At 39.0% G+C, this 19,001-nt stretch overlaps 1 protein-coding gene across 1 annotated transcript in view; it reads left to right on the forward strand.

Annotated features, from left to right (window-relative positions):
- Positions 1-19,001, forward strand: part of plxna1b (plexin A1b) — a 113,049-nt gene that overhangs the window by 60,992 nt on the left and 33,056 nt on the right. The window contains exons 4-7 of the mRNA XM_079629513.1: positions 2,530-2,667; positions 10,670-10,770; positions 13,048-13,171; positions 15,019-15,172. Of these exons, the coding sequence (XP_079485639.1) occupies positions 2,530-2,667; positions 10,670-10,770; positions 13,048-13,171; positions 15,019-15,172 (517 nt within the window). The remainder of the gene's footprint in view (positions 1-2,529; positions 2,668-10,669; positions 10,771-13,047; positions 13,172-15,018; positions 15,173-19,001) is intronic.

A 19,001-nucleotide genomic window follows, 5' to 3' on the forward strand; every position in this document is an offset into this window, starting at 1 on the left:
TGACGTAGTTTCATTTCTTACTAATAGTAAAATTACAGTATTAATTACACTTACACCAAACCGTAACCCTATAGTAACATATATGTGTGTGTGTGTGTGTGTGTGTATATATATATATTTATTACTCATGACTAATTTATGTATTAATTACACTTAGAATAAAGGTTATCCAAACTCAGATATTGATTACATCTCAACTTACTGGAATATTTTTTGCCAATATTAAAAGTTTAAAACCTTAATATATTACGCAAATCATTCCTTTGGAAATGACTGGATTCTGTTGTATTATTTATTGTGGATTAATCGTCGTTTTCTCGACGGTTATTGTGCCGTTTATTGCAGGCAGCATAATCCCAGGTGGCTTTATTTTCATATTTTCCTTGCATTGGGTCTAATGGCTCTAAATCACAGTTTGATATGTGTAATGCTCATTGATGTGTGCGGAGTGTGTAAGTGATTTGATGTGGTTTGAGATAGTGTGTGTGTGTGTGTGTGTGTGTGTGTGTGTGTGATCCTCTGAAGCGATCACTGCGTCACACTCGGTTAATGGCGCATGTTTATTGAGAGCAATAGAAGTGATGAATGTGTTGAACATGCAAGAACAGCGCGCTTCCCCTCATATTTACATCAGTAATACACACTTCCACTGGGTCTCGTAACACGGATACACTCGTGCTCACTGTATCTCAATGAAACGCCCGTCATCATTCAGCCTCGTGTCCCAAACCCGAACCTGTGACTGTCGACCGCTGGAGATTTGTAGTGAATAATGACTTAATTTTGCTATATACACTACTGTTTTTTTAGTCCTTTATGATCACCAATGCTGCATTTATTTGATCAAAATATTGAAATATTATTGCAATCTAAAATAACCGTTTTCTATGTGAATATATAGTAAAGTGTAATTTATTCCTGTGATCAAATCTGAATTTTCAGCATCATTACTCCAGTCTTCAGTGTCACATGATCCTTCAGAAATCAGAATAATATGATGAACTGATGTTCAAGACACATTTATGATTATTATCAGTGTTGAAAACAGTTGTGCTGCTTCATTATTCATATTTTTGTGGAAACTGATACATTATATCTTTCAGAATTCTTTGATAAATAGAAATTTCTAAAAGAAGAGCGTTTATTAGAAATATCACCTTTTGTAACATTATAAATGTCACTTTTGATCAATTAAATGCATCCTTGATGAATAAAAGTATTAATTAATTTTTTCTTCCTTTTTATTTAATGACTCCACATTTTTGAAGTGTGTGTGTGTGTGCATGTACGCGTGTGTGTGTGTATGTGTGTGTGCGTGCATGTGTACTGTATGTATGCGTGTGTGTATGTATGCGTGTGTGTGTGTATGCGTGTGTGTGCGTGTGTGTGTGTGTGTGTGTGTGTGTGTGTGTGTGTGTGTGTGTGTGTGTGTGTGTGTGTGTGTGTGTGTGTGACGGATAAGGATTTAAAATGTGAAAAAATTTAACTAGCAAAAAATACAACTTTTAGGACTATACTTGTTAGAGTGTTGTGTATGTAATGCAATGACATGCACACATTTCAAGAATGTAATTAATTAACCTTTTTTTTTTGTAAATCCGTTCTTTTTCCCCATGAAAATGTAATTCCTGGGTAATGTAATACATTTTAAAATGAATAAATATCTACCATTGTTGGCATATACAAATGTACTGATATCCATAATTGGAGCTCAACCAACAATTAGTGCTCGGAAAACTACATTTTAATAACAATTAATATAATCAATTTGGGATTTCATATAGACATGGGCTCATTTTTGGCTGCTGATAACTCAAAATTCAGAACCAAATAAATAAAAAAGCTGGAAAATGCTTAAAAATGCTTAAATTATGTCCAATAAAGTAAATAAGACTTGTTTTATCATTAACTCAACAAAAATATATATATATCCTTGATGTTTTGTTAAATATCTTCAGATTTATTCTACATAAAGAAATCCCTTTAAAAGGAACCCTGTCACTTTCAATTTCTTGTTTTTTGCTAAATGTTCTTTCATTCTCATTACTATTTGATTCGTAATGAGTTTGAATAAATCATAATGATTAATTACGGAATGCCATTGATTTCAGAAGGGCTTCGTGAACAGCTAAGACTTCGCTGAAGTGTGTGTGTGTGTGTGTGTTGGTACAGTATAAGCCTGTATAAATGTGCCGTGTCTGTCGGTGTAACAGTTGCGTCTGTCTTCATTGTATGATTCAATTAGCGGCTGATGTCTGTAATCCTCTTGTAGTGGTGCGGAGAGATTGATGCTGAATGAGGGATTTGATCCCGGCTCTCATCCTCCCGCCGATTCTCTCCTGAGAGACGCTGGGATGATTATATCCGCGGCGATTAGCTCGTCCTGACGGTCTGATGTCATTATTGTAATGATGTTTGTGTTTTCACATGATGAAAGCGTTTGGCCTCGTGTCGTGCTATTCTGTGTGTGAGAGGATTGCGCTGGTGTTATGAGATATTAATGAGATGTTGATGCTCTTGTTTTGTCAGATTCTGATTAATTCCGTGAGCCCGTCCCGCCCGGCGCTGGTGTACGAGAGCGTCCCGGTGAGCGAGGGCAGTCCGGTGTTACGGGACATGCTGTTCAGCCCCGACCTCCAGTTCATCTACACACTCACCGACAGACAGGTGAGCACGCGCTTACACACACTTCATGATGAGGATCTCCTGGACCGGATCACTTTCGATACAGAATTTGATGTCAAAATGTCAAGTCATCTTCATTTATATAGCGCTGTTAACAATGTGCAATAAGCAAAAATGTGCTTAATTGGCATTAAAATGTCAAAATGTAGGAAATCTTAAACTGTTAGTTCACACAGAAATGTAAACTCTGTCAGTAATGACTCCCCTCATGTTGTTTCCCGTCAGACTCTCCTTCATCTTCAGAAACACAAATGAAGATATTAGTGATTAAATCTGAGCGCTGTCTCACTCCTCTATAGGCTTCTAGTGTAATTAAAACCTGCCGGCCCAGAAAGTTAGTAAAGACGATGTTTACAATAGTCCGAGTGACGACAGCGGCTCAACACATGGTTCTCTGGGATGCGTTTTCATGATAATCGAATGTAAAGAGTTTTATCTCTAAAAACTGATTCGCTTATAACGCTAGTATATGGGGCATAGAATAGGTAAAAGTAAATCGCTAGTTAGTTCCACTAACAAGGCTCAGAATAGCCTCACACTAACACGGCCGCATAATGAGGGTCCCTACATGCAAACCGAAGCATTGAGAACTGTGTAAGTGTTCAGACAGTTTAAAGGTTCTCTAAGCGATCCTGGGTGACGTCACTTCTTGTTGACGTTCGAACTATTGTCAAACAAAACGGAGGCTAGCTAGACCCTCCCTCCTCCTCGTCCGCGCACTAACCCCCCAAACCCCACCCCCAAATCCTTCTTGTCGGTGATTGGCTGGAACACTTTGTTATGTTGTGGTGCGGGTTAGTCCAGTCTGTTTTTGTTGCTGTTTGTGGAGCCTGGGGTGTCCACAGAGACCGCGTTTTTTTTAGAGTGTGTTCAGGAGACAGACAGCTAGCGGATAGTGAGGAGATATTTGCTGTATGTGACCAAAAAAAATTTGGCCTAAAAATGCGTGACATCGCTTAGAGCACCTTTAATAAGAAGATACTTTATAAAGACAGTATGGTACATTAGGCGTATACAGGCAGGAGCCATCTTGGAAAACAGTCTCGACTAGTCGAGTCACGAACGCCGTGAGCTGGTCGATAGGAATTACGTTTGTGAAATCTAACGTAGCACGGCGCGACGAGAATACTTTTTGTGCGCAAAAACAAACTAAAATATTGTTTGGTGTTCTCTGTGTGTTCCTCTGAGTGAGTTCACGAGTGTAACAGCGCAGCGCTTCTGGGGTGTACGGCAGAACGGAGGCTCACTATTGGCCAGCATTACACACATGACCAGCATCGGCCAATAGTGAGCCTCCGTTCTGCCGTACACCCCAGAAGCGCTGCGCTGTTACACTCGTGAACTCACTCAGAGGAACACAGAGAACATCAAGAGTTCAATAAAGTGCTTATTTTTTGTGCACAAAGTATTCTGGTCGCTTGATAAACTTAAGGTTGAGCCGCTGTAGTCACTCGGACTATTTTAAACATTGTCTTTACTAACTTTCTGGGCCGGCAAGTTTCAATTACACTAGAAGCCTATGGAGGAGTGAGACACTCTCAGATTTAATCACTAATATCTTCATTTGTGTTCTGAAGATGAAGGAGAGTCTGACGGGGAACAACATGAGGAGAGTCATTACTGACAGAGTTTACACTTCTGGCTGAACTAATGCTTTAATAGTCCCACAAGTAGGATGTGTGTGTTCGTTACGCATAATCTATTCATTCCAACTCAGACGGTTCTGCACAAAGCTTTTACAAACGTGATGCTCGTCATGCAACCAATATTTCATCTTCATGTCATTGCACACTGACATACATATACACTGCCCTACATACACGCATGCTTCAGAGTCGATGACTGGATCATTATTGCAGAGATTATTATGTGTCTAGCATGTTAAATGTTTGGCTGCAGTTCTTCTAACCCTAACTGATGGAGTGTGTAGCTTTTCATTTATTAAACGACCATGTAGGAAGACACATCATCATGTCAATGTAGAGATTCATCCGGCTCAGATTGTGAAGGAATGGTTGTGAGGATCATGAAGAATCACTTTCACACATGAATATTCACTTCTGGATGTGCTGGAGGAGACTTTACAGAGAGCTGGACTCTTGCATTGACAACACAAGATCTTGACCAAAAAATCATGCACCTTGTGATGGAAATAAATGTTGTGATGTTATTTCCATTAAGATGTGCATTGGTTTTTGGTCATTATCTTATTTGACATGTGAAACAGACACAATTACATACAAAATGGACATACTTTTACTTATTTATGATTTTTTTTTAGCACTGAGTGGGAGTTTTGAATGCTTCAGGCGTTTCTTTATTGATCTATCGGTCATGCGTGCGTGTGTGTGTGTGTGTGTGTGTGTGTGTGTGTGTGTGTGGTATTTTAATGTCTTACACACATGTAGAACATACAGTCAGTGATCAATGAGATGATGTACATTACAGTGTGTCATCTGATCTGATTATTGATGTTTTAGTGTACACACACACACACACACACACACACACACACACACACACACACACACACACACACACACACACACACACACACACACACACACTTTTGTAATATACGTCACATGAGACTCCATTGATCTTCCTTTTACTTCTAAAACATCACTGCCTGACACATCATCAATAATAATCATCACAAACTCATGATATTATGTAAAGTGTGACGTTTAAACTTAATCTGCTGTGATGTAACACACACTCGTGTGTTGCCATGCTCTTAATTTCCAGTGTTAGCTTCCCGCTCTGTGAATGATTATTACACTACCATGTTTTATGTCGTCGTAAAATGTAGATTAACACACAAACTGCACGTCGACTTGTTCTGACTCAACCAATCACATGAGTTTGGGGGCGGGGTTATCTGTCTGACTGACCAATGACAGATGGAGAGAGTGTTTGAGCTGGAAAAAAAATGTAAAATGTGTTTTCTAATGATTTTTATATGAATGTGAGTGTTTGAGACTATACAGTGACATTTTTAAACATTTGCGATGAAATGATGGTGTCTCCTGTAGAATACGCCCGTAAAATTCAAGAAGTCATTCGTCTCTTTGTGTTCTGTCAGTTTCTATTTTTCCTGTTCCTTGACTTCTCTTCTCAGGATAATGAAAGCGGCTGGCAGAGAGTCTGCGGCGCTGCTCAGAAAAAGCACAAGCTCCATTTAAAGCCCTGACAGAGTAATTTAGCATTGGCCCCTTGTTCTCCAGCACTTAATTAAAAAGTGTTTGATAGCCTGTCTCCTCTCTCTCGCCGTCCGCTCCGCTCGGCCCGGGGCGAACCAGCATCAGCTCTTACAGCTCCAGATTACACACACATCTGGATGACACTCACACGGGAATCAAACTCAGAACGCCCTCCTCAGTCAGACAGAATTTAAAGCAGCCATATTATGCTATTTAAAGGCTCCTAATTGTGTTTAGAGTCTCCTACAACAGGTTTACACGCATTCAAAGCTCAAAAACACTTTAATTTCCTCATAATCTCCACAGCAGCGTCAGCTCTTTTCTCAGTCTCTGAAACGCTTCGTTTGAAGATTCAGTCTCTCTAAACCCCGCCTCTCTGAGAGCTGCTCTGCTCTGATTGGTCAGATGGCCCAGTCTGCTGTGATTGGTCAGATGGCCCAGTCTGCTGTGATTGGTCAGAAAGCAAACGCTCATCATATCTGATTCTCAGCTCTTGATCAGTGATATGAAAGTAACGATGGTGTCAATTTTACCGTATCAATCTCATCAAAGTGGATTTAAACTAACCTGCAAAAACAACCTGTTCAGAGTCAGAATGATGTCTCAACCATAGATATACATAATAAAGGCTAGATGTCTTACGCGGAGTCTCTAACGGCATCACCGGCGGCCATCTTGTCACGCGGGCTCTGTGGTTCCTGATGTAAGGCGAGTGATCTGCACGAACACAGATACTCTTATCTCGCTGAAATCTTGACGGATTTACAAACGTTATTAACGTGGCTATAATTCTGGATGCTTGAACATGTTGAAATATATAATATTATAATTATTCATAAGTATGCAGTGTCATAACTACATCTCTGACGTTTATAACAACCCGTTTGAAAATCGGTAGAAAATTTAGCTATGGTTAAGTTATGGTTATTTAAAAAGTACATGCCCCTTTAAAACACAATGTTACGAGTGAGCGAGCTGACTGTGACAAGATGGCCGCCACAGCTAATATACAAACACTGCAAAAGTAATTTCTGCTAATTTGGACAAATGTTCTTAATTAAGTTTATTTTTCTGACCCCATTGGTAGATATTCTTACTTGTTTTAAATTTAAACTTTTTTCAGAAAACAAGACTTAACATCTTAACATCTCAAGTAAATGAGTCTTGGTTTTAAAATGTAGATATTCGTACTAGAAAAATGACACAAATTCCTAGTAACTATATGGTTTTTGTATTATCAGAATGTATTCTAACAGGAATGTGGAGTTAATGAATCATAGATCAGAGGTAATTTACAGTGAGACAAGACCTCCACTAACATTATAAATGGACTGCTGGGAATAAAATAAATGCTACACGTGTAGGATAATGCATGATTTAGGTTGACTGAAGGAACTGGTTTATAAAGAGGAGTGTGATGGTGTGAGTGTGTGAGGGAGGTTATCACGGACACACAGGAGCGTGTGTTTAAGCCGCTGCGTTTTAGAGTCTTAACCTTTTTGTTCTGTCTAATCAAATCATTGATCATCTGGAGCAAAAGTTAATCCCATAATCCTTCATATCAGCACAGAGTGAATCATCCAGTCTTACTACAATTAAGAAGTGTGTGTGTGTGTGTGTGTGTGTGTAGGGTCTGCATTAAAAGCCTCTTGATTCGCTGAGGTGTTTTTACTGTAACCCACTGACAGTAATGTACAGTAAGAGAGAAAGTTTCCTCTTGTGTGATCACGTGTCAGATGGACATGCTGGGTCAAGTTAAATAGAAAAAAGAAAGCTTTCACATTGGATCAATGTTAGTTTAAAGGGGTGGTTGATTATGATTTGACTTTTCTAACTGTAGTTAGTGTGTAATGTTGCTGTTTGATCATAAATAACATCTGCAAAGTTACAACACTCAAAGTTCAAAGCAAAGGGAGATTTGCTTTTTTATAAGAACTACAACAAACGGCTGGAAGGAACTACACGACATTCCTCCTGGGTTAGTGACATCAGCAACCCTAACATTTACATAAACCCCGCCCCCTGAACACGATTTATAGATTATCATCACAGAATATGCTAATCAATGACTAGAAGATAACTACACATAATCTACATAAATTTATCAACTAACCGTTCAGAAATGTCCTGTTCTTCTACATGTCACTTCTTCTTGAGTCTCTCCATCTTTCTGACTCCGGTTTGAACATAAAAGGCTAAAAGTTTTTGATATGTTCAGTGTGTGTGTGTGCTAGAGTGCGGATCGGGCCGACTTTTTCAGTCCGAGCCCGGCCCGCGTCCGACAGAGCAGTAACCGAACCCGACCCGAGCCCGACAGGCACAAAGATATTTATGTTCGAGCCCGACCCGAGCCCGACAGTTAAAATCCCATTTTTTTCTCATACTAATGACAATTGTACGTTTGTTTGTGTGGAAAGCCGCTTTTATTAAGCAACTGTAGGAAGGCAATCGGAAATGTCAACAGGACAAGCGCATCAGCGCGCGGAGCAACAAGCGCTCTTAACACCTGGCGCGCGCACAATGTGCACATGTTTCGTTGACACGGCTACATAAACAAATGTCCGCACACAGGAAGACGGATGTTATGGTAATATTTTACATGTATTTTAATCACAAAAACGAACGTTTGCATCAAGTGAAAGCATCAGGCACATCGGCTACCTACATAAGCTGTTTTAAATTTAAAATGTTCAATGCCTTATCGCGCTGATGTGACCGAGCCCGACCCGAACCCGAACATCATTTCTAAATATCTGTCCGAACCCGGCCCGGCCCGTCGGGTCCCGTCGGGCTCGGGTCGGGTATCCATCCTCTAGTGTGTGCCCTTGTAGCTCCGCCCCCTTTGCCGGGAGCAGCAGCTCATTTGCATTTAAAGGGACAGACACAGAACGGTGTGTTTTTGCTCACGCTCAAACAGTGACACTTTAACATGCTATATAAAAATATCTATTTTGAGCTAAAACTTCACACACACACTCTGGGGACATTAGAGACTTATTTTATCTTTTAAATTTTTTTTTTTTTTTCATTTTTGAGTTTTCATGTGGGTAAATCTCTTATTTCTGTCTTTTTTTACATTTAACTTTCTTTTTCTGCCATTCTGATTTTTATGATTCCTTACTTCATTCTTTCATGTAATTGTTCATGTTTGTTGCAAAATATATATTATATTTGAGATGTTCGTAATGTAAAAGCGTGTCCTGTGGGAATGTTGTCCAAGACACAAACACACAATCATCTCCCACATCAGCTGATAGCTTTGAGTTTCTGTTGTATCTGAGATGTGTGTGTGTGTGTTATTTATGTCACACACATGCGTCATCATCATGTCACATATTTGATTGACGTTTGAAGCCTGAGGCGCTGAGTTTTCCTCATCTCTGAGATTGAATGTGTGTTTTGACACACTATCATCAGGTGTAGTGTGTGTGTGTCATTTATCTTGAATTCATTTGCGTGTGTTTTGGCTTCAGGCTGCAGTTTAACACGCTGAATATCAGATGAACGCCGCTCACGGCTGCTCGCCTGTGTGTGTTACATGATGACTTTCACCATGTATTAAAATGACAAATTAATATTGAGCTTGCGTCAAACAATGTTGTCTTTAATGCATACTCGTTTTCTTTATTTTACACTGTATATTTAAACACGCGCACACACACACGCACATGCTGACAGGCTGCATATGGTGAACTTATTTTACAGAGAAACGGATGTGCCCTGAACCCTAAACGTTTACACACACACACACACACACACACACACACACACACACACACACACACACACAGAGAGAGACCTGACCTCGCCATCCTCACTATCTCACCATCTGTTCTTCATCTCTGCTTGTCTTCATCCCTCCTTCACTGTTTCTCACCTTGTAAACTGATACTCGTGTGTGTGTGTGGTGTGTGTGTGTGTGAGAGAGAGAGTGCGATTAAAGTGGATTCATCCATCACGTGTGTGTGCGATTTAAAGTTAAAGATTTCCCTTTAAAGTTATGTATTGATAATATTATAATAATTGTGTACATGATGTTACAATGTAATTACACAAGTAATTGCTGATTAATATTGATTATCTATATGTAGGTTATTGTTTGGTTTGGTTTAGGGTTAGTTTGCTTGTAATTATACATCATTTTGTGTTATTAGCTACATATAGCATGTGCTACTTCAAGGCTAAAATCTGTCATCTAAGTGTTATCTTGTGATATCTTTTATAAATAACTTTTATTATAAAGATGGTCATCGCATGAACTGATGGGCCAGAACAACACAACTTTGTCTTCCCTGGTTTTGCTTTCACAATTTCCTTCCTTCTTTCCTGCTATTTCTCATTTGCGTCCTTTTACACACACACACACACACACACACACACACACACACACACACACACACACACACACACACACACACACACACACACACACACACTGATGTTATTCTGTTTTCGGCAGGAGGGATTCAGGGATCCTGTCAATCAAATGCTGATCTCCGTGGTAACTGTCAGATGGCGCAGCGTGTGAGAAGCTGATTCTGTGCCTTCCATATGCGCGCGCACACACACACACACACACACACACACACACACACACACACACACACACACACACACACACACACACACACACACAGCAGCAAACACTTCTCACCCTCCAGCGCTCATCTCTAGCCTGAAGCGACTCATGCTTTGACCACAGATGTGCTGCTTTACAGCAGTTATACTCTGATTTGCTCTGTGTGTGATATGATTAACGTGTGTGTGTGTGTGTTGTGCAGGTGACGCGTGTGCCGGTGGAGAGCTGTTCTCAGCACACGAGCTGCTCCGAGTGTCTGAGCTCCAGAGATCCTCACTGCGGCTGGTGTGTCCTTCACAACATGTAAGCAAACACAAACACACATCTACACTTTTCCTCGACTTTACATTACATCTCATTTGACAGACATAAATAAGTTGAACATTTAACCCAATTAATGAACTGAATAACCCTAGAAACACTTCTGTATTATATTAATTCATGAAAAACATGATCAAATCATTCTGAAAATCAGGTTGCTCAAATTCTTTCACCGGATTTATAGTTCACAAGTAAAAGGTTTTCTAGTATAACTGTACAAATGTTCACCTTCAGCTCGTGATTCACGCGTGTGCTGTAAAACCTGTACTGATAAACTTCATAATTTAATATTTCAAGATGAACACTTACTGGAGGTTTATTGATCATCCAAACATGTTGATTAGAAAAATCATGAGTCTAAAAATATGATCATCAGGCTTTTGAGGGAAGGTTTATTTGTTCATCTCTCAATCATTATTGTATTGCATTGCATTATATGTTTTAAAACGACAGAGCTTTGATCATAATAAAATTAAGCGTTTAAATATCATCTTACTAAGAACTATTACTGGCAGATATAGAGTGATGACTGATATTCATATGCATTTTATGTCAGTATCTGCTAATACTGTTATAAATATTTTAGGTATTTACATGACAAGCATCAGAATTTCTTTTTGTACTAATTTGTTTTCTGAATATTTCAGATTCAAGACTTTTCAGGGTTAAAAAAGTGTCGTCCTTAACGTACGTGTGTGTGTGTGTGTGTGTGTGTGTGTGTGGTTTACCACCATCTATCTAGCGTGTCTTTGCGCATCAGTTCATCAAACTCTTCCTCAGGCTGAAGTGGAAATATTCATTATGATCCACATAAGCGGGTCCTTGACGCTCCTCTGATCTCCGTCACGACAGAAACATTAGCCATGAACTCAAACTGTGGTTAAGAAATAATTAAAAGCCGAAACACACTCCCGTCACTCTCTCTTCCACAATAACCGTCACATTCAGTGAGTCTCCCTGAAGATTCAGATGTCAGCTTTATCTTCAGATGTCTGAGTTTGCCCTTCAGGGATTCATGAAGTGTGTGTGTGTGTGTGTGTGTGTGTGTTCATGTCTGAGCGCTCGGGTCTCGCTCCAGCGCAGATGATTTCAGCGCTGCGTATGAACACACACATGAGCCTCAGTCTGTCTGTGTAAAAATATGATGCTCTGCCAAACCTTCTGGCAAACATTAGCAGCAAACGGCCCTTTCTACCGCAGTTTGAGCCACAGAGAAACCGTTTAAATAGTTTTCCTGTGTAACGTCCACATTACACGCCAGAGGAGAGCAGAAGTCAGCTTCCAGATGTAAAACATCACATTTATGTTCTCCATAGTGACACTATTATTGAATAACAATAACAAACTTTAATGCCGAACACCGAAGGTCACAGTGATGATATCTGCGATGATATATGTGATTTCAACAACTTTAATACACTTTATTTGGTTTTCAAATTCCCATTGAAGAGAGATTTAGTTGGCACCACACACACACACACACACACACACACACACACACACACACACACACACACACACACACACACACACACACACACACACACACGTGTATATATATATAATAATAATAGTAATAAAACATGAATAATGCCTAATTTATATAGTGCCTAGACACGTGTGGCTGTCTGTGTGTGTGTTTATTAATAAATAATAATAATGATGTTTTTTTATATAGCAAATTTCTGCCAACTCGAGGTTTAGATGCATAATTGTTTGTTTTATATATTCAAGATTTTTTTATTTACTCATTTAATATACTAATGTGTGTATGTATACAGTATATATATATATATATATATAAAATGTATATGTTTATATAATGTGTGTGTGTATGCTCATACAGTATTATATAAACACAAACTTTTATGTTAGACGCGATTAATCGTGATACTTCATAATTAAGATGTCAGAAATTGTATATTCTACTGTCTGTGAAGTACACGATATCTCAAGTTCATATGCTTAAAATTAAATTATTTATGATTAGTTTGGAAGCTGGTTGGTTTGATTCATGGCTTTAAACTCTTTATGGAAGAATGTTTCTGAAAACCCTGTCAAGAAAATGAATGTTCAGCCCATAATCGGCTTTAATGATGATTTGAAGTCCTTCAGTGGAGCTCAAGCGTCTCGGTGTTGACCATATTAGTGTGTATATATATATTATTAGTGTATATATATTAGTGTATACTGTACTGATGCTCTGGAGCGCTCCAGAACTGCTGTGCTGACGTGAGTTTGTTCTCTCTCTCTCCTCAGATGTTCTCGCCGTGATCGCTGTGAACGAGCAGACGAACCCCAGAGATTCGCTTCTCGAGCGGATCAGTGTGTGGAGCTGACGGTCCAGCCCAACAACATCTCCGTCACCATGGCCGAAGTCCAGGTGTGTGTGTGTGTGTGTGTGTGTGTGTGTGTTAGAGTAGATGCTACATGCACAGCCACTTATATCCAGTGTTGGGGAAAGTAAAAGTAATGCATTACAATATTGCCTTAAGGTCCTTGCACACGGAGGCAGAAATTTCATCAATCAATCACGTTTACCGGTACACACTACCTGTAAAACTTTTGTCCGTCATAAAAAAAGTGTGGATCGGGTTTGATTTTCTGCTTTCTTCGCATCCGTAGCAAGCATTTCGAGAAGTGTTTTGACAATCCAGAGCCACTGAATGACGAACACGAAAAAACACATCCGAAAATTTCTGACTCAGTGTTCAAGGATCTTTACTCCCAAAAGAAGTAGCTAATTGACTGTTCGCAAAGACCCGCCCCCCTTAGTTACTGTCGCTATGCCCGACGACAAGCTACGCCGCTCTCACACACACCATGTTCTCACGCAGTGAAAAATACATCGTGGAGCAGAGAGACACTGACAACACACTGACAGACACAGACCAGCTTACTTTTGATATTAAACATATTAAACAAAGTCTCACCTCCAAATTTTTTTTTTTTTTTTTTTTTTAAGAAATTTAAACAATAAATAGCGTTTTGTGGCTCTTTAATGTGTGTGACAGATCACTGTGTCGCCTCAGTTAAAGCCGCTCGTGAACCGATCATCTCTTCCTTTAGTTCATTTATAGCATCAAATAAACATGAATGAACATCAGAAGGAATGTTGTTTTAACCGCGGAAAGACGTCAGTACACGCCGCTTCTCAAGCTCAAATCCTCCAGTGTTAATCTACTAACTCTCCTGACTGCTTTGTCCGACAAAATGGTGGATGGCGAAGTATGATTGGTCAGATCACCTGTCAATCAAGCTCACTGCGGAGGGTCAATTGAGGTACTTAGTGACTTTTAATGAAAAGTAATGCGTTACATTACTTTTCCTCACCTGGGCTGGGCTTGCTTGTTTTGTTTTGTTTTTTTATTTTATAACATCAAAAAAAGTTGTACTTTTGGCAAATGTAAAGGCCCTTTCACAGCAAAAGTGAAGTGAATGCTCCTCAGGCTGAAGGAAATGCATATTTACTCCTGTACAGTAGAGGGCGCCGCTCAAACCTGTCAGCTGCTGTTATTCTGGATTAAAGAACAATAGGATACAGGAGAAGAAGTTCAACACTATTATTTCTAAATCTAATCTAAAGTAATTTTTGCTTATTAGTGTGGTTGTATTAGATCATTGAAGGTCAGCAGCAAACACATTGGTTAATAAAGTGAGATTAAATACATAAAGTATATCAGTGTAATTTAATATAGTTAATTATAAAAGTTTTGCGTAAAATTCTGAGATTGCATTTTACCGTTTTTATTCATTTTGAGGAAGACTGAATGTTTTCGTGGCTGTGAGATGAGTAAATGCATGTTCACATTTAGTCTTGAACTAAAATAACCAACACACACACACACACACACACACTCACTTTATTTCTCTCGACATGTTGACAGGAGAGCTGTCAGTCAATAAATGTGAAACCGTAACTAGCGCTACTTATTTGAAAAAGTAACTTCCATATTTTGTTGTAAATTGAAAAAGTAATGAGTTACTTTACTAGTTACTTATAAAAGTAATCCGATTACATAACTCAAGTTACTTGTAACGAGTTCCCCAACACTGGGCTTCTCCGACGCCTCTGCATCGACGTTCATGAGGAGAGTTAGCAGATACGCAGCAATATGGAGCAGCAGATGTCGTGTAGAGTGTGGTTTAAAAACAACTCTCCTTCAGATGAAATATGGGAACGTGAGCCAAGCTTCTTCACTTTGTCTGTTTTCTGCATTGATCTGCCAGCTGGTCCTCGAGGCCCGGAACGTTCCGGATCTTTCCGCAGGAGTGGATTGCTCCTTCGAGGATTACACGGAGACCGAAGCAACAATACACGGATCACGGATCTACTGCCTCTCTCCCACAGCCAAAGAGCTCGTCCCCATCACACGCCAGCACAGTCAGTACACACACACACACACACACACACACACACACACACACACACACACACACACACACGCACACTCTCTCACTCTCACACACACACACACTCTCTCTCTCTCACTCTCTCACACACACACTCTCTCTCTCTCTCTCCCACAGCCAAAGAGCTCGTCCCCATCACACGCCAGCAGTCAGTACACACACACACACACACACACACTCGCTCGCGCACACACACTCGCTCGCGCGCACACACACACACTCACTCACTCACTCACTCACACACTCACACACGCACTCACTCACTTACGCACACTCTCTCTCTCTCTCTCTCACACTCACTCACTCACTCACTCACACACACTCACATACGCGCACTCTCTCTCTCTCACTCACTTACTCACTCACTCTCACACACAAACACACACACACACACTCGCTCGCGCACACACACACACACTCGCTCGCACACACACACACACACACACACACTCACTCACTCACTCACTCACTCACACACTCACACACGCACTCACTCCCTTACGCACTCTCTCTCTCTCTCTCTCTCTCTCTCTCTCTCTCACACTCACTCACTCACTCACTCACTCACTCACTCCCTTACGCACTCTCTCTCTCTCTCTCTCTCTCTCTCTCTCTCTCTCTCTCTCTCTCACACTCACTCACTCACTCACTCACTCACTCACTCACTCACTCACTCACTCACTCACTCACTCACTCACTCACTCACTCACTCACTCACTCACTCACTCACTCACTCACTCACTCACACACACACACACACACACACACACACATACACACACTCTCTCTCCTTACTCACACACACACACACACACACTCACTCCGTCTCTCTCTATCAAACACACACACACACACACTTCTAAATCTGGGCTAGATATACACAACCGGTCAACCGACACTAACAGAAGCCTTTAGATCTAAAAGTCCAGAAGATTAATAGCTTTAGATTGATGTTTATGATATTATATTATATCTTCCAGAGAATCACTCAGTGCTTTTGTCTTCAGATCATAATCTACATTTCAGTTCACATTATATCTGTGCTGTACAGATGAGGGATTACTGTGGCGATGGAAAACCAGCTTCTGTTCAGATCTGGTTCCACTAAAGATAAACACTGAGACTGATGGATATTCTGATGGATATTTTGTAATGTTTCCTTGCATTAATGGTTCTGGAAAGTAGGCGTTTTGTCGATGAATATGATTTTTTTATCTGCGTCGTGTCTGTGGCTCTTGTACAGTTTTGTTTTTAAGTTTGGTTAAGAATCAACACAAAAGTTAATGTTTTGGGGAAAGAAAGAAACAACTCTCAGAATGTAAAAAAAAAAAAAAAAATAGTTGCAAAATTTCAGTTATTTACAATTTCTAGCCCCAAATCATACATAGAATACAAAAAGATTTTTCTGAATATGCATGGGCCGTTTACAGCAGAGTTATTACTGTAAAATAAAACCATAAAACACTTTAGGGTCCAATTCTCACTATTAACTAGTTGTTTATTATCATGCATGGATATTGGCTGTTTATTAGTGCTTATAAAGCACATATTAATGCCGTATTCTGCATGACCATATTCTACATCCCATAATCAATACCTAAACTTAACAACTACCTTACTAACTATTAATAAGCAGTGATTAGGAGTTTATTGATGCAAAGGTTGTAATTACCGTAATAGGGAAAATTGGACCCTAAACTAAACATATTATACTTGAAATAAAATAAATGTTAACTGGAATGAAGTATGTAAAAAATATATTTTCTTATTTACATATTACTTTTTATTTCAGCTGTAGTTGCCTAAGCAACTCTTCCCGTTTTCATTTAGTTCAACTTTATGTACTAAAATTACATTTAAAATATATATCACTGATTCTTGAGAGTCGGGACAAAACACGTTTTAAAAAACTTTTTTTTTAAATACACACTATATCAATTAGAGTTATACGTTTCTGCAGAGAAAGGCCTTAGCTATTTAACCATGTAAAGGAACAGGTTCTAAATAAAAACACATTTTAAACAAATTTATATGTTTCCCTTCAGAACTGGATTTGTGTCAACTCCGTCAGACACACTAAAAAGTAAACAATTTAAATTCTTCCAATCCAACAAGAATCTAAAGTTATGAAGTATATTGTAATAGTGTTTAGTTACTCTGATATGTAAACCAAATACAATATATAAACTTAAGTTGTGATTTCACACTATTCTGAAAACTCAGATTTCTAAATATTTGCATTTTCAAACTTTGATTTTAATTTCAATATTGTAAAAACAAATTCCTTAAATAAATAAAACCTAAGAGGATGTAGATCAGATGGTCCTTTATTACAAAAACAACACCAACTGAAGGAAGAATATTTTTTTCCCAAAAAAATTAACAAAAACATACATCCAAACGTCGAAGATCTGACGGTGTTGACGAAAAACTGACGGTGTTGACGAAAAACTGACGGTGTTGACACAAAATGTGTGCATTGCTGATTATTGAACAGATGTGCTCTTTAAACACAACTACTAAAACTACTCCTTGTTATTAGAGTATTGAACTTACTGTAAAGCAAACTATAATAAACATATTGCACATACACCGTTTCCAACTATTTTAAATTAAACCGTTTCCAACTATAAAAAACAAAAAAAAAACAATAAGGGAAACCAGGGGCTACCCTCTGCCGTGATCATTTTTTTTGGCCATATCGCCCAGCCCTACACTGGCTTCTCATTTGTCTATCTGTCTCTATATATATAAATATATATATATTAAAGTACTGGTAAAGTTACACGTTACACAATAATAAGCAGACCACTGCCTGCCCATTCTCTACAAGTCAGATGCGTACGGTTAAATAATGTAATGCATGCTATGTATGTGCATTTATGTGTAAATAAAACCCTGAAATAACAGTTTAACCCTTCACTATATTCACAAATAATATTATATTCGCACATTAAGAGGTTATTGGTGGATTTGTCAACTCCGTCATCGTACAGGTCAACTCCGTCAGACACAGAACCTGACGGAGTTGACGTCTGACGGAGTTGATGTAAGGGCATGTATTTTCCACCAAAACATGTATTGTACACTGCAGCTAGGTAGTTTTTCCTCAGTTGCTAGCTGTCCCAATAACCTCACTAAAATGCTTAAATTCAATCTACTATGGTTTAAAAAAAGTATCTTAACAGAAAGATGGTATTGACATGGTGCAACTGTGACCATAGGAATATTGATATTGTTTGTCTAAAATATAAAAAAATGTAAAACGTACTAGAGCATGTGTGGTAGTGCTGCATTCACCACAGGCAGGGGATGAAAAGGGGTCCTCAGGGATATAGCTGACCATGCTATTTCCTGATTTAAAGAGCTTTATGAAAATATCTGAACGGAGTTGACAGAAACTGAGGACACAACTTTAATAGGCAGATTTCTATGGAAAATATTGTTTTGATGTTCACTTCATGCATTGTTTTTTATATGTATACCCCTTATTTTGTATTTGATATATATGTTTTCACAATTGTAGAGCTTTTTTAAAGTTTTTTGGGATGGTTAATGTTGTGACCTCTTGCTGAGGACAAGTGCAATAACATGGACCTTCTACATGGACCTGTAGAAAACCTTCAAATTTTCCCCAAAAAGATAAAAAGTTTATTCTAAAAATCAGATAGGTATATACAAATCCTTTAGATTTAACTTTGTAAGTATGCCAATCATGATGAATTTCTTAACTTTTGCTATAAATTAGACTTTTCTATGTGGGACATGTTTTGTCCCGACTCTCAAGAATCAGTGATATA

Source organism: Phoxinus phoxinus (assembly GCF_949152265.1).
Source record: "Phoxinus phoxinus genome assembly, chromosome: 11".
Taxonomy (NCBI): Eukaryota; Metazoa; Chordata; class Actinopteri; order Cypriniformes; family Leuciscidae; genus Phoxinus; species Phoxinus phoxinus.